Below are 11058 nucleotides of genomic sequence, written 5' to 3' on the forward strand. Positions count from 1 at the left end.
ATGAGACTTGAAGAAGAGGGACCTCCCGACCTCGAACTTTCTTTTATGAACAATGTACAAAGCATCTGGGAAAAGTAAATTCCCTATTTTTCTATGGTACAGAACCAAATGTGGACGATGTATAAATATAACTATTAACATTGATTGACTCCCCAGTAGAAGAAAAACAAAAATTTACTTTTGCCAAATATTCGAAGACAAGAGCCATCCCGAATTGGAGGGTGACCCTTTGCCTCACCGGCGGCAAGGAGCCAAAAACACCTGGGTAAACCGAGAAATCAACTTTCGGCTATTCCCAAGACCTCTGAAAAATCGTAAATCGTCTCAGGAACACGATGAAATTAGAATTGGAACGTTGGCTATTTTAGTTTTTAAAATATAGACGAAAAAAGATTGACCCCGGATGGGAGAGATAGAGACCCTTTGGCTCGCAGATAGCCGGGAGCCAGACAGACTGGGTAGACCTTAGAAAACCCGTAAATCTTCCCAACAACATAAACTATTTTCATTTTCAAAATATCAACGAAAGACCCCATCCAGAAGTGACTGAATATAAGGTTTATTCAAATAATTTTCTATTCCACTCTAAGACAATGTCATACGCTCCAACAAATGGTATGTTAGTGTTCGTCAACTTGTCAACTTGTGATCTTCCGCACTACTCCACTGACTTCGCTACCCACTTCGTCATTTTTTTATCAAACCAACGGTGAAAGCAACTCCATGAGTCAATTTTTTTAATAAACGACAGCCAGACAATCTGCTTGGATGCAAATTCTGAACTTTTTAGTGGTGAAGAGACAAACGCGAAAAGAGTAGAAAACAGAATGGAATAACAGGGAGAAGGGTAGACGACTTCGGTAATTCCAGTATTAAAATTGCAAAATGCGCAACTGGGTTGTACCTTCGTCTGGAATGCTATATCCGATTTCTCTTCTGTATAGTATATAATACAACTCATCCCGTCTGTATTCCCCTTTTGTGGAGATGTATACAGTTCATATTTTCTCGTTTCACTCTTCCCCGCCAATGCAGTAGAAAATCACTGAATGAAAACTGCTGTTTTAGCCTCTTCACTCAACGCCATATTAAAACTGTTCTATTGTTCAGTACAAATGCCCGTATAATGAAACATCTCAGCCAAGTTCCTGAAGATATCTCATTTTCTTCCACGTTATTTATTAAAATTTTATAGCAAACCATGTCAGAAGGATCAGAATATCCAGTACCCACACATGAGCCAAATTCTTGTGGGAAATTCGAGTGGCGTTAAAGGATATCAAATGAAAATCATATTAAATCAAATGAACGAATCACCTAAGAGAATATACGATGGCCTTCAGGCCTTCAGAAGTCTTCCAATTGCAGAAAAAAAAATAATTCAAGTGATAACATCAGACACAAAAAATTAAATTTGTAAATGGTCGATTGCAATCTTGACATCTCTAATTTCCGGACGACCAGACCGTTTTTTTATACATTCAATGTCGATCAGTAAAGAATATAATTTATCACATGATTGTAAATGGATAATATTATTTTCTCGTTGATGGAGTATTCAATAAAAGTTAAAAAAATCCAAACACTGTCCAGTTGATTCTAGTTTCCCAGAAATTAGAGATGAACCCCTGGAAATCCTCGGCCATTTTCTGAAAAAATTTTCTGTTGCTTTATTCCCCCCTATAAGGAAGGAAAGATGATAAGTCAGGAGAGACTACGTCATGATACCCAAACCGTACAATTAAAATTTGGCCATTGGAAGGAGAATAATACAAATGCCCGGCATGACAACACTACCCAAACAAAGAAATTCCTGCGACACGAGCAATAAAAAAATCCAGAATTCTCGTCTGGAGGTGAATAAATGAGGCACTGTTTACCAAGTCGATAATCTGCTGAAATAAAATGACTTTATGATGTCGTAACCCCCATCATGTCTCGCTATCGTTGCTTATTCTCCTCCTAATGTGCAACACCAAAGTCATCTTCATTACGCACGTACGTAGCGAGCAGGAAACGACTGGTGAAATGTTTAATATCCGTATTCTGTACATTAGTTGTACCGTAAACATTAAATACAGCGAAGTGTTAATGCCCTGCGACTGCTCTACACTATTATTATTGAAACGCTCGCGACGTTCTCGAAGCCACGTAATGTTATTCGTTTCGCACGGCGACAAAATTTTGGAAATTACTCACCGATTGTGACCTTGATAACTCTGCATATGCAACAGCTCCATGCCCTCACACAACACTTTGTTCACTTAAAAATCACTCGTGTTCAATGTTCAGCGCGATGTAAATAAAAATGCCGCGAATTGAACCACACGTTATGCACACAAAAGGACGCTCTCGCCAGAGCCTGCCGATATCCAACTGTTTTGATGAAATTTCAGTCTCATTACATCACACGCAAGTTCGATCGTGCGATACAACACAATAACAAACAGAATAAAGTATCAGCCCGGTAGCTGAATTGTAAATAATCTTCGATAATACGTGAAAATGTATGAAAGCCCGCGCTCGTGTTTATCACCATCTAACAAGAAACAGACTGACTAGCTCCGCGAAGGGACGCTTCCTTGTGGTCATGGTGGCGCCCTCACGCCGGGACTGCGCGGTACTTCGTTGAGTGCGGCGGCGGGCGTTTAGAATTTGAATTATTTAGAATCCTATAATTAACTTAGAATGTCCCAGTTTTTTCCCAGGTATTAATCCTTTATGGAGTTTCTCAACTTGAAGAATAATTGATACTAAGGATAGGGGGCACCTGCATGAGAAATAAAAAACGCAAACACATAAATGATCGATATTCATTGATTATTCGTATTGTTTTTCAAAAAAATTAATTATTTAGCCGTTTTAATGGAATTTAGAAGGTTACTTAAAGATGTTTATTTTATTATAATTGAAAGGAATCACATCATCGTTCGATTTATTATTAAGTTTCCCTTCATTCTGCTTGAAAAGTAAATTTTTCCATTACAGTTTTGTAAATTCAGTTTAATTACGGTCCATCCTCTTGATTGTGTCCACCGTATAATTCCAAGACTTGTCACATGGATTCTCGTCGAAATATTCCCTGATTGTTTCTAGCCTCGTCTCCTTATCCAAGACATAAGCATGTCTGTTGGTGGAGCTAGCGAAGAGCTTGTCGAAGAACTCTGGACTCAGTTCATCGTCTGTTGGTTCCTCAGTAGAGTTTATGCCCAACACCTTCCTGCTCTCACTATAGAAATCGAGAGGATTGAGGATTGGCTGTTTCGGCTCCACCCCGTGAACGGCTGTGAAGAAAGCTCCGCAAGCGTTGCTGCAGGAGCCTCTTGATTTATAATCCAGGATTTCCGCATGGGCTGTTTGAAAAATGGCAAAAAATGGGCACGAACAGTGAACAAAAGTTTTTACTATCAACGTATCATATTAATCAATATAAAAAACGACTTACTTTCAGGTGGAATGCTCCATGCAGTCAGCTTAGTCCCCAGATCTTCAATATCGTCAGACTCAAAATCAGCAAAAGGACAGCCATCCACCTCTGACACTCTCGTGGGACCATGATTATAGGAAGAACAATCCGGTGTTTCATATTGAATTTTACTTCCAACCAATCCAAAGGAATGTTTCATTTCATAGATGTATCCCTTCATCTTCTTTTCAGAAACCTTGAAGGTGCTCCTCATTCGCATTATAAGAGCATCAGGATCTGTTTGAAGGCCATTAAAAAATCGCCACAACTGCTTTCGTGACTCGTATTTCAAGTGGTTCGTTTTAGTCCAACTGTCGAGAATAGTTCGGATACAGGGCGGGAAGGAATCAATCTCCTTATCGAAGTTCCGCATATCGAATTTTAGAAAACGAGTGTATCGATATTTGATCCAAAATGTTGGAATAAGGGATGCACGCAGGAAGACTATTTGATCCGCACTTAGAGCTAGTTTTGCCGCTAGCCCATACAAGTCGGTCTTCCTCTCGTTCTCCAGGTGTCGATCGAAGAATTCTGGGAGCACTTCCTTCAGTTTGCTCTTAGGAACATAGGAAAGGCCTTTATGCAAGAGGACTGAGCCAGATCTGAAGACGTTGGCGGAATAGAACCAGGGAACCTGATAAATCGGCTCCGTGGGATCACGAGGCTCATCAAAAGTCCAATGAAGGTCCAACTCATGCTGGAGACCCTCTTTATCTTGCTCAGTTGCTTCTGCAAGCGGCATTTTATTCGTCTCCAAGAATTCCATCACCTGGTCAATTTCGTAACATAGGGTACGGTACACGAACAGCATTTTTTCTTGCTCAGTTAAGAAATCGATGATTACTGGATGACGAACGAACACTGCAAATACGTAGAGGTGGACAAACCTCTCATCTTCGATGTGTCTCTGGTGCTCTTCTGTCCCTGGATCCACACCATTATGCGTCAACAGCCAGATGTGGTGGTTTAGGGAGTGCTTGCGGAGAATCTCGATCAATTTTTCCCTCTTCTCCATTAAGGAGAGTTGTGTGGAACGGCTTAAGGTTTTTACACAGAATAGAACTGGAATCAAAATGATCGGAATCGTCTGATCTAGGCATCGTTTTACTGACTCTATATCATTTGAATCTATTCCTAACTCATTAACATTTCTAATTGCGAAGGATAGATCCAAAAATTGTCAAAATATTCAGAGTTGGTTGCAAATGAAGATATTTTATGTTCTCAGTAAGACCTCCACTTCTTAACCAAAACATTAATGTACTGTAATTAATGTATATGATATCGCAGTAATCAGGAAGTAATTCCTGTTAGATTATTTGTCGTTGTCTTCATAGCTACTTGTAAAAAATTTTATCAATAAATCACGATATTCTTCTGACAATAATCTCTTCCTTCATTGAATTTAAAAAATCTGGACGTGTTGACCAGTTCATGACCAAGAAAAGCATGTAAACAAAGATGAACTTTTTACCGAATACTCGTTCCTCCAGGAGCTCATCTAGACGATAAAGCTTAATTGTATCCATGGGTATATCATAAGTGGGCAAGAATGGCATGTAACCCACTGTGCCCTCAGGGGCTTCCACCATCCCTTCCATATCTTCTCCAAAGAAATTCATTTATACTCGAATAAATACCGCCAAAGAGTTCGCAACAATTCACTCGTTCCCCTTTATGTTTAACAACTATTGATTCAGATGTAAGACACAACACACCAGACGATTATTACCCCTTTATCAACCGTTTTGAATCGTTCACCAGCAACATGCATCATAACCTTGAAAATGTTTGTGCCAACCACACCTCGAAAAACCCTATTTGTTACTAGGCGTTTGCAGTTCACATCATCAACGTAGCTAGATCCGAATGGTATTGAGATAAATCATTTCTGATGTTGAAGCATGAAAAAGCAAAAACTCGAACAGGAATGGAATAAAAGCAGATATTGATAATTTAAAGAGGTGCATTTTTTGCCCTAGTAGTAGACTTCTGGGATAAATGAAAAAAATCAGAATGCCGAAAAGCCAAATTTTATTTATTTTTATTACCACTCCTATGAACTCTTGAAAAACCCTTATGAAAGGTGAAAAATAAACGAAAGTGACAAGTGTATAAATTAGGGAATATTGGCAAGATAATCCTTGACGTGGGATGGATCTAATCGTCTAAATCCATTGGCATCGCCGATTCCAATTTCAATGTTATCAGCTGTCATCTGGCCCTCGAAACCCTCCTTGAGTGTCAGAATGGCAGTGTGGACAGCATCATCGAGCTCGAGATCCTCACTGTAACGTTTCTCCAGGAAAGTTTTGCCATTAATAAAATTCTTACCCATGGCAGTTGCTCTCCAGGCGAAATAGGCGCCTGAGGGATCACACTGGAAGAGATAAGGCTTCCCATTGTCCCATCCGCAGATCAGAAGGGAAACGCCGAAGGGCCTGACACCCCTGGACAGAAACATGGTTTTGAAAATGTTCTTGAAGTTTATTCATGAAAAAAGTTATCCTTACCCCGATTGAGTGTACTCTTGCATGAGCATGGCGACCCTTTGGACGAGTTGGGCAGTGGGAATGGGCTCGTTGTAAACCAACAAGTACTGCTGTGCCATTTTCCTAGCTTGTTTAACTAACAGACGATAGTCGGGTCCCATGCCACTGTAGATCATTCCAATGTGTTTGGTGATCATCTCAACTTTATTGAGACTGTGTTCATCGTAGAGAATTGATTTGTGTTTATTCTCAGTGGCTAGTACCACTCCATTGGCAGCTTTGATGCCAACACTTGGTGCACCACCTGCTACAGCAGCCAGGGCATACTCAATTTGGACGAGCTTGCCCGATGGACTGCATAAAAAACATTTCGATTGTTATTTGTACAATTATACTAAGCATTTGGAGGTTAACCGATAATGCAAGTCACATTTGGAGGCTGATTAAGGGTAGAAACACTTGTTAGCTTGTGGATTACTAGATCAGATTTGTGGGAAGATTATTCCAACATTTTGGCAATAATATTTACCTGAAAGTTGTCAGAGAGAAGCTGTATCTTTCAGAGGCCATGACAATTGCTTTTCAACAAATTCAAAGTCTTCTGAAGTGATCGATATAACACCTTTCTGTAGCTCGGGAGTGGCAACTGCTTAGGAGTTAGGTAGTGGCACGCCTGCTACGGGTAATGATGGGAACATGGCATCAGTTCACGTTGTCGGACGCTAAATACCATACACTCGAGCAGCACCGAAAAGTGTGTAATTTAACGACAAAAACAAGGATAAACCAGAAAAAATAATCGCAATAACAGTTTTCATTTTTAATGTAAGTATAATCCTTCCGAATACAGCCTCACAAAGTAATAACGTAGCCTCACACTGCTAGTGCATCAATAGTGAAGGGTTATGGTTTATCGATTTTTAGAAATTGGTGAATTATCATTTGTACCCTCACAGATTGAAAATGGTTCGAGGAAGAGGGGGAATAATGAGAGGTGGACGAGGAGGAATGGGACGTGGCATGGGCTTCCCCAGGAAACAATTTCTCCCCAGGCATCCCTTTGATTACACCCTCTGCGAAGCTGCTTTTCCACCGGTTAAGCCGGCACCAGATGAGTCCGACCTGACAATGGCTTTGTTGAAAAAAAATTCGGACATGTGCCCAACACCTAAGGAACAAACATCTATTCTTGATCTTGTTGTCAAGTTGCAAAGTGTTCTGGATAATTTAATTGTCGCCCCTGGTACTTTCGAGGCTTGTGTGAGTAATAACTAAGAGATGTTTTTCAAGTTTCCAAGTTAAGCAATTGCAGAATTTGATTTATAAGAAAATTATTTTTACAATATATTTTAAAAAATATATAGTGGCAAGAGTGAAGCATAAACAATCAGCCACTTGAAAAAATTTATAGAGTTCATTTTTCACCAGCAATTGGAGGAGCTACGAAAAGTTGGAAGCTTCAAGAAAGGAACAATGATAAAAGGCCACAACGTTGCAGACATAGTGGTAATTCTAAAAACCCTCCCCACGAAAACAGCTGTCGAAGCACTGGGCAATAAAGTACATACTGACTTGAAAGCGGTGAATCCAAAGGACGTGTTCAGGCTAGTACAGACTGAGCGTGGTTTCGATATCGCTAATAACGAAGCCACTGTGAGGATTCTCATAACGACTCTTCATCAGAATCTCCGGAAATTAGAGTCCGAACAGCACATTGATGTCAAGATTTGTCAGGGCCATTTAGCAGCTATTAGACACTCTGGTTGGTTCGAAGAAAACGCACATCATACGAGTATTAAAATCTTGATCAGACTCCTGCGGGACCTAAGAACTAGATTCGAGGGATTTGAGCCACTCTCACCATGGATGCTGGATCTATTGGCACACAATGCTATTATGAATAATCCTGGTCGACAAGCCCTGCCTATCAATCAGGCCTACAGACGTGTGCTTCAACTTTTATCTTCGGGTTTATTCCTCCCAGGATCTGCAGGTGCGTTCAAATTTTCGATTATTCCTGTCTCCAGTTCTAGCACACTGGCAAAAATATAGTTTATTCGTTTTTCGCCAAGTACTTATTACCTGCAGATAATTTTAATCAACTATTGATAAATGTGTACTTCGCTTAGGTATTTCCGATCCTTGTGAGGGTGGAAATATTCGTGTGCACACTGCAATGACCCTAGAACAACAAGACCTAGTCTGCCTCACTGCCCAAACTCTCCTCAGAGTCCTCGCTCATGGGGGCTACAAACCTCTCCTAGAAGGCACCAACAAACTCGCGGTTGAGATGAGTGTATGGCCGGGTGGTGTTGTCGCCAGTCCCCTGGACAAAGCTTACGAGCCACCAACCGATCAAGAACAATCAGAGGACATGGAGGAGAGCAATGAAGAGATGATCACTGAGTCATCGTAATTTTAAATGTGTCAAGTTTTTTCCTAATCGATGAATTTCTACTCCTTATTCGTATTTCTATTTGTATCACCTTCAAAATGATCGACATGACGAATATTTTAATCGCCACAAATTTCAAAAATAAAGTCAACTGTGTAATTGAGATATTTGTCAAGTAGTTTATTATTTCAAGTCTACAAGAATTCGTTCCTCCAAATTTCTCAGTAATACCTCATTGAGATTGTGCTTGTGTAACTTTTAACTTTGGATATTACCGTCGAATGAAAAATATTAGATACGTATTTATTTATTTAAAAATTTCTATTACTGGATTTTATCTAGCGACAGGGGTCTTCCTCAGGTGAACTGCTGACTCTCGCGCAATTCATATTACCCGGTGTCACTGGTATCCTGAACAGTTTTCCTTCTGGCATGCAAACACAAACTTTGTACTGCAGAGGCTCTGATCTACCACTCAAAACAAATCCTGGGGCTATCGGAATCTTCTGAACATCCAGGAATACTCCACTCGTGGCGTCAAGAACAATGCTGTCGTTGCTTTTCAAATGCACATCGTTATTTGCCACGAGAATGATCTCCTTCCCTTCCATACTGAGGCTCTCCGCACCGTGCATAGAGACTTGTTTCTTCGAATCCAAGATCAGAGTCTCATTAACTGGAGACACTATTCTGTGTGTCTGCGCCAATTTGACGTCGATTCTGTCAACACCTCTGAGTGACCCGAAGTTGGAAAAATTCGTGGAGAACAGCGAGTGGCCATGGGGATCTTTTATCTCGAAGGATTCTACCTGAGAGACTGATGTCATATTTTTGAGAACGCGAAAATCACTTCTTATGTGATCGAAACGATGATTCTGTACGTTGAGGTGGACACCTGCGTTATGCCCGTAGATCTCAACAGGTTCATCACCGTATCCCTGACAGATTCCCTGTTCAACACATACCTGTCGACAATATTTATTTTTATTGTTTGAAGAATTTAAACCTTGACAAAAATTAAGTTCAATGCCTTCGGGTGTATAATTATTCGAGATTTTTATTGAGTACCCACGTGGTCTAGATCAGTATTCCCGAAGAATTTGACTAAAGATTCTTCCGGAATGACTTCTAAAGACTCCATCCCTCGGGAAACTCTCAGAACATCGATAATAGTGATGCTGAGGAGGAGATTACAGAGGCCAGTGACGCCTAGAATGCACGTCAACGTCCAGAGGCAGTAACGCTTTTTCTCAGAATTGAAGGAGGAAGACTGTCCATGGGAAGGTGCACGAGAAGGGGATCTCGACGTTTTGGTGCTCGAACCGTTCTTCAGGCTGCAATCAATGAATATTGGTCTCATTCTACTATCGGTGATATTTATGTTTCAATGTACTTCAACAGACCAACCTGATGGGGGTATTATTTCTAGCAAAACTCCTCTTCAACAAAGGACCATCGCTGTTCGACAAGTTGTCTTCTGCCTTGGACATCGACGGAGAACCAGTGTCAGTTTCCGTTTCGGGGAAACTCGACATTTTTCAGAATTATTCACAGTAATGAGGGATTTAATGACAGTTCTCTTGAGATATTTGGAAGATATTTCCTGCATTCACGACACTCTAAAGCCCAAAAGTGTCATTCAACCCGCGCCTGCGTGGCTCGAATATTGACGTTACGAGAGCTTCAGGGCTGGGGTTGGACGCCTCCGAGATCTTGCTATTTTTGATTCAACATGATTATGCCCCAAATCTTAATTTTAAGGGTCATAATTACTGACTATGTAGTCCAGTTGTCGTGCTTTGTCCTCAATAATTTTGTAAAAACGGAGTTTATATTTTATCATTCCTTTTTTGTCATTAAAAAATACTAAAAAATATGTATTCACCGTATTTTTTTATTGGCGACCGAGTAGTTAATAAACAATGATATAAATAAATCGCGAAGAAAATTCTGCTGCAAACTTTGTTAAGACAATTCTTGATATTATCCATTGGCTCATGTAGAAAATCTTCTGTCCTCTTCCAACATACTTTTACTCTCGATTGTTATTCAAACGTGGTAGCCCTGCCACCCGGATTTTCCCGCGTTTCTAGGGCCCTGTCCATTGCAGTCCAGTGAACGAGCTTTGTCTATTCACTGTCGCTATATCCTCGGCTGCATTCTTCGTAAGTTTTTAAACACCTAATTATCTAAATAATTCCCTGGTCCATATTATGCGTTATCGAAAATATTCCGTATTGTTGCAAATAAATGCGACCAACTCCTCCGAACCAATGGTGCCCAATAGAGGTTACACGAAGCCCATTCAAAAATCATGAGTTGCATTGATGTACCGAGTCCATATTTTGTTGAACGTAAAGAGTTCAAGTTTTAGTTTAAAAAATTCCATTCTACTCGTAAAACAGAAAATTACCTCGTCGTACAGTTCTTATAGCTGCGATGTACTATTTCCCTGTAGGTTCTCTCGTCCCATTGACATGCAAATGGCGATCCTGTAAACAATCCTCGGGCTTTCCTCGCCCAGAGTTCACCGCCATTGCAAGAACTCTGAAAAATTATCGATTGTCAATTTTCATTTCCTTGGGAGTACCACCATTATCGAGAAGTTGAGCCAACGAGTGCGTGGCATAAAGAGAACTCCTGAAGATCGTGAGATCAGGACACACTAACCTCAACCGTATTGTGTTAAACAATTGTCGGATCTT

The 11058-nt window shown here is 40.4% G+C and overlaps 5 protein-coding genes across 7 annotated transcripts in view; 1 reads left to right on the plus strand and 4 right to left on the minus strand.

Moving 5' to 3' along the window:
- Positions 1-2529, minus strand: part of LOC135163495 (RNA-binding protein Musashi homolog 2-like) — an 80334-nt gene extending 77805 nt beyond the window's left edge. Inside the window, exon 1 of the mRNA XM_064122951.1 lies at positions 2200-2529. Within this exon, the coding sequence (XP_063979021.1) occupies positions 2200-2240 (41 nt within the window). The 5' untranslated portion in view covers positions 2241-2529. The remainder of the gene's footprint in view (positions 1-2199) is intronic.
- The window catches only part of LOC135163496 (interleukin enhancer-binding factor 2 homolog), a 51864-nt gene extending 43344 nt beyond the window's left edge, over positions 1-8520 (plus strand). The window contains exons 2-5 of one of the 3 annotated variants that reach the window (XM_064122958.1): positions 6759-6783; positions 6915-7218; positions 7387-7951; positions 8088-8520. In XM_064122958.1, the coding sequence (XP_063979028.1) occupies positions 6922-7218; positions 7387-7951; positions 8088-8374 (1149 nt within the window). In that variant the 5' untranslated portion in view covers positions 6759-6783; positions 6915-6921 and the 3' untranslated portion in view covers positions 8375-8520. Of the gene's footprint in view, positions 1-6635; positions 6784-6882; positions 7219-7386; positions 7952-8087 lie in introns of those variants that run through there. The other 2 variants (XM_064122957.1, XM_064122959.1) reach the window with 2 other exon arrangements.
- LOC135163494 (DNA primase large subunit-like) lies at positions 2807-5244 on the minus strand. Its single transcript, XM_064122950.1, has 3 exons — positions 4941-5244; positions 3446-4528; positions 2807-3353 (listed from the first exon to the last, which is right to left on the minus strand). Exons 1-3 carry the CDS (start codon positions 5086-5088, stop codon positions 3004-3006), a joined length of 1581 nt encoding a protein of 526 aa, XP_063979020.1. The 5' UTR covers positions 5089-5244; the 3' UTR covers positions 2807-3003.
- On the minus strand, positions 5484-6646 carry Prosalpha2 (Proteasome alpha2 subunit). The gene is made up of 3 exons (XM_064122967.1): positions 6488-6646; positions 5980-6312; positions 5484-5916 (listed from the first exon to the last, which is right to left on the minus strand). The coding sequence occupies exons 1-3, from the start codon at positions 6526-6528 to the stop codon at positions 5586-5588; spliced, it is 705 nt and encodes a 234-aa protein (XP_063979037.1). The 5' UTR covers positions 6529-6646; the 3' UTR covers positions 5484-5585.
- On the minus strand, positions 8314-10874 carry LOC135163497 (uncharacterized). The gene is made up of 4 exons (XM_064122960.1): positions 10767-10874; positions 9761-10554; positions 9426-9687; positions 8314-9318 (listed from the first exon to the last, which is right to left on the minus strand). Exons 2-4 carry the CDS (start codon positions 9886-9888, stop codon positions 8692-8694), a joined length of 1017 nt encoding a protein of 338 aa, XP_063979030.1. The 5' UTR covers positions 9889-10554; positions 10767-10874; the 3' UTR covers positions 8314-8691.
- Positions 10875-11058: the final 184 nt, after the last annotated feature.

This window comes from Diachasmimorpha longicaudata, chromosome 6 (genome assembly GCF_034640455.1).
Source record: "Diachasmimorpha longicaudata isolate KC_UGA_2023 chromosome 6, iyDiaLong2, whole genome shotgun sequence".
NCBI classification, from domain to species: Eukaryota; Metazoa; Arthropoda; class Insecta; order Hymenoptera; family Braconidae; genus Diachasmimorpha; species Diachasmimorpha longicaudata.

Excerpts from the sequence above, each read along its gene's own strand:
- Prosalpha2 (XM_064122967.1), bottom strand. The coding sequence starts at position 6,528 with ATGGCCTCTGAAAGATACAGCTTCTCTCTGACAACTTTCAG. Across the intron at positions 6,313-6,487 it reads TTCTCTCTGACAACTTTCAG|TCCATCGGGCAAGCTCGTCC; the intron begins GTAAATATTATT and ends TTTTTTATGCAG. Across the intron at positions 5,917-5,979 it reads CAAGAGTACACTCAATCGGG|GGGTGTCAGGCCCTTCGGCG; the intron begins GTAAGGATAACT and ends GTTTCTGTCCAG.
- LOC135163494 (XM_064122950.1), bottom strand. The coding sequence starts at position 5,088 with ATGAATTTCTTTGGAGAAGATATGGAAGGGATGGTGGAAGCCCCTGAG. Across the intron at positions 4,529-4,940 it reads CCTGGAGGAACGAGTATTCG|TTCTATTCTGTGTAAAAACC; the intron begins GTAAAAAGTTCA and ends TTTTGATTCCAG. Across the intron at positions 3,354-3,445 it reads ATGGAGCATTCCACCTGAAA|CCCATGCGGAAATCCTGGAT; the intron begins GTAAGTCGTTTT and ends TTTTTCAAACAG.
- LOC135163497 (XM_064122960.1), bottom strand. The coding sequence starts at position 9,888 with ATGTCGAGTTTCCCCGAAACGGAAACTGACACTGGTTCTCCGTCGATG. Across the intron at positions 9,688-9,760 it reads AGAAATAATACCCCCATCAG|CCTGAAGAACGGTTCGAGCA; the intron begins GTTGGTCTGTTG and ends CATTGATTGCAG. Across the intron at positions 9,319-9,425 it reads GGAATACTGATCTAGACCAC|GTATGTGTTGAACAGGGAAT; the intron begins GTGGGTACTCAA and ends TATTGTCGACAG.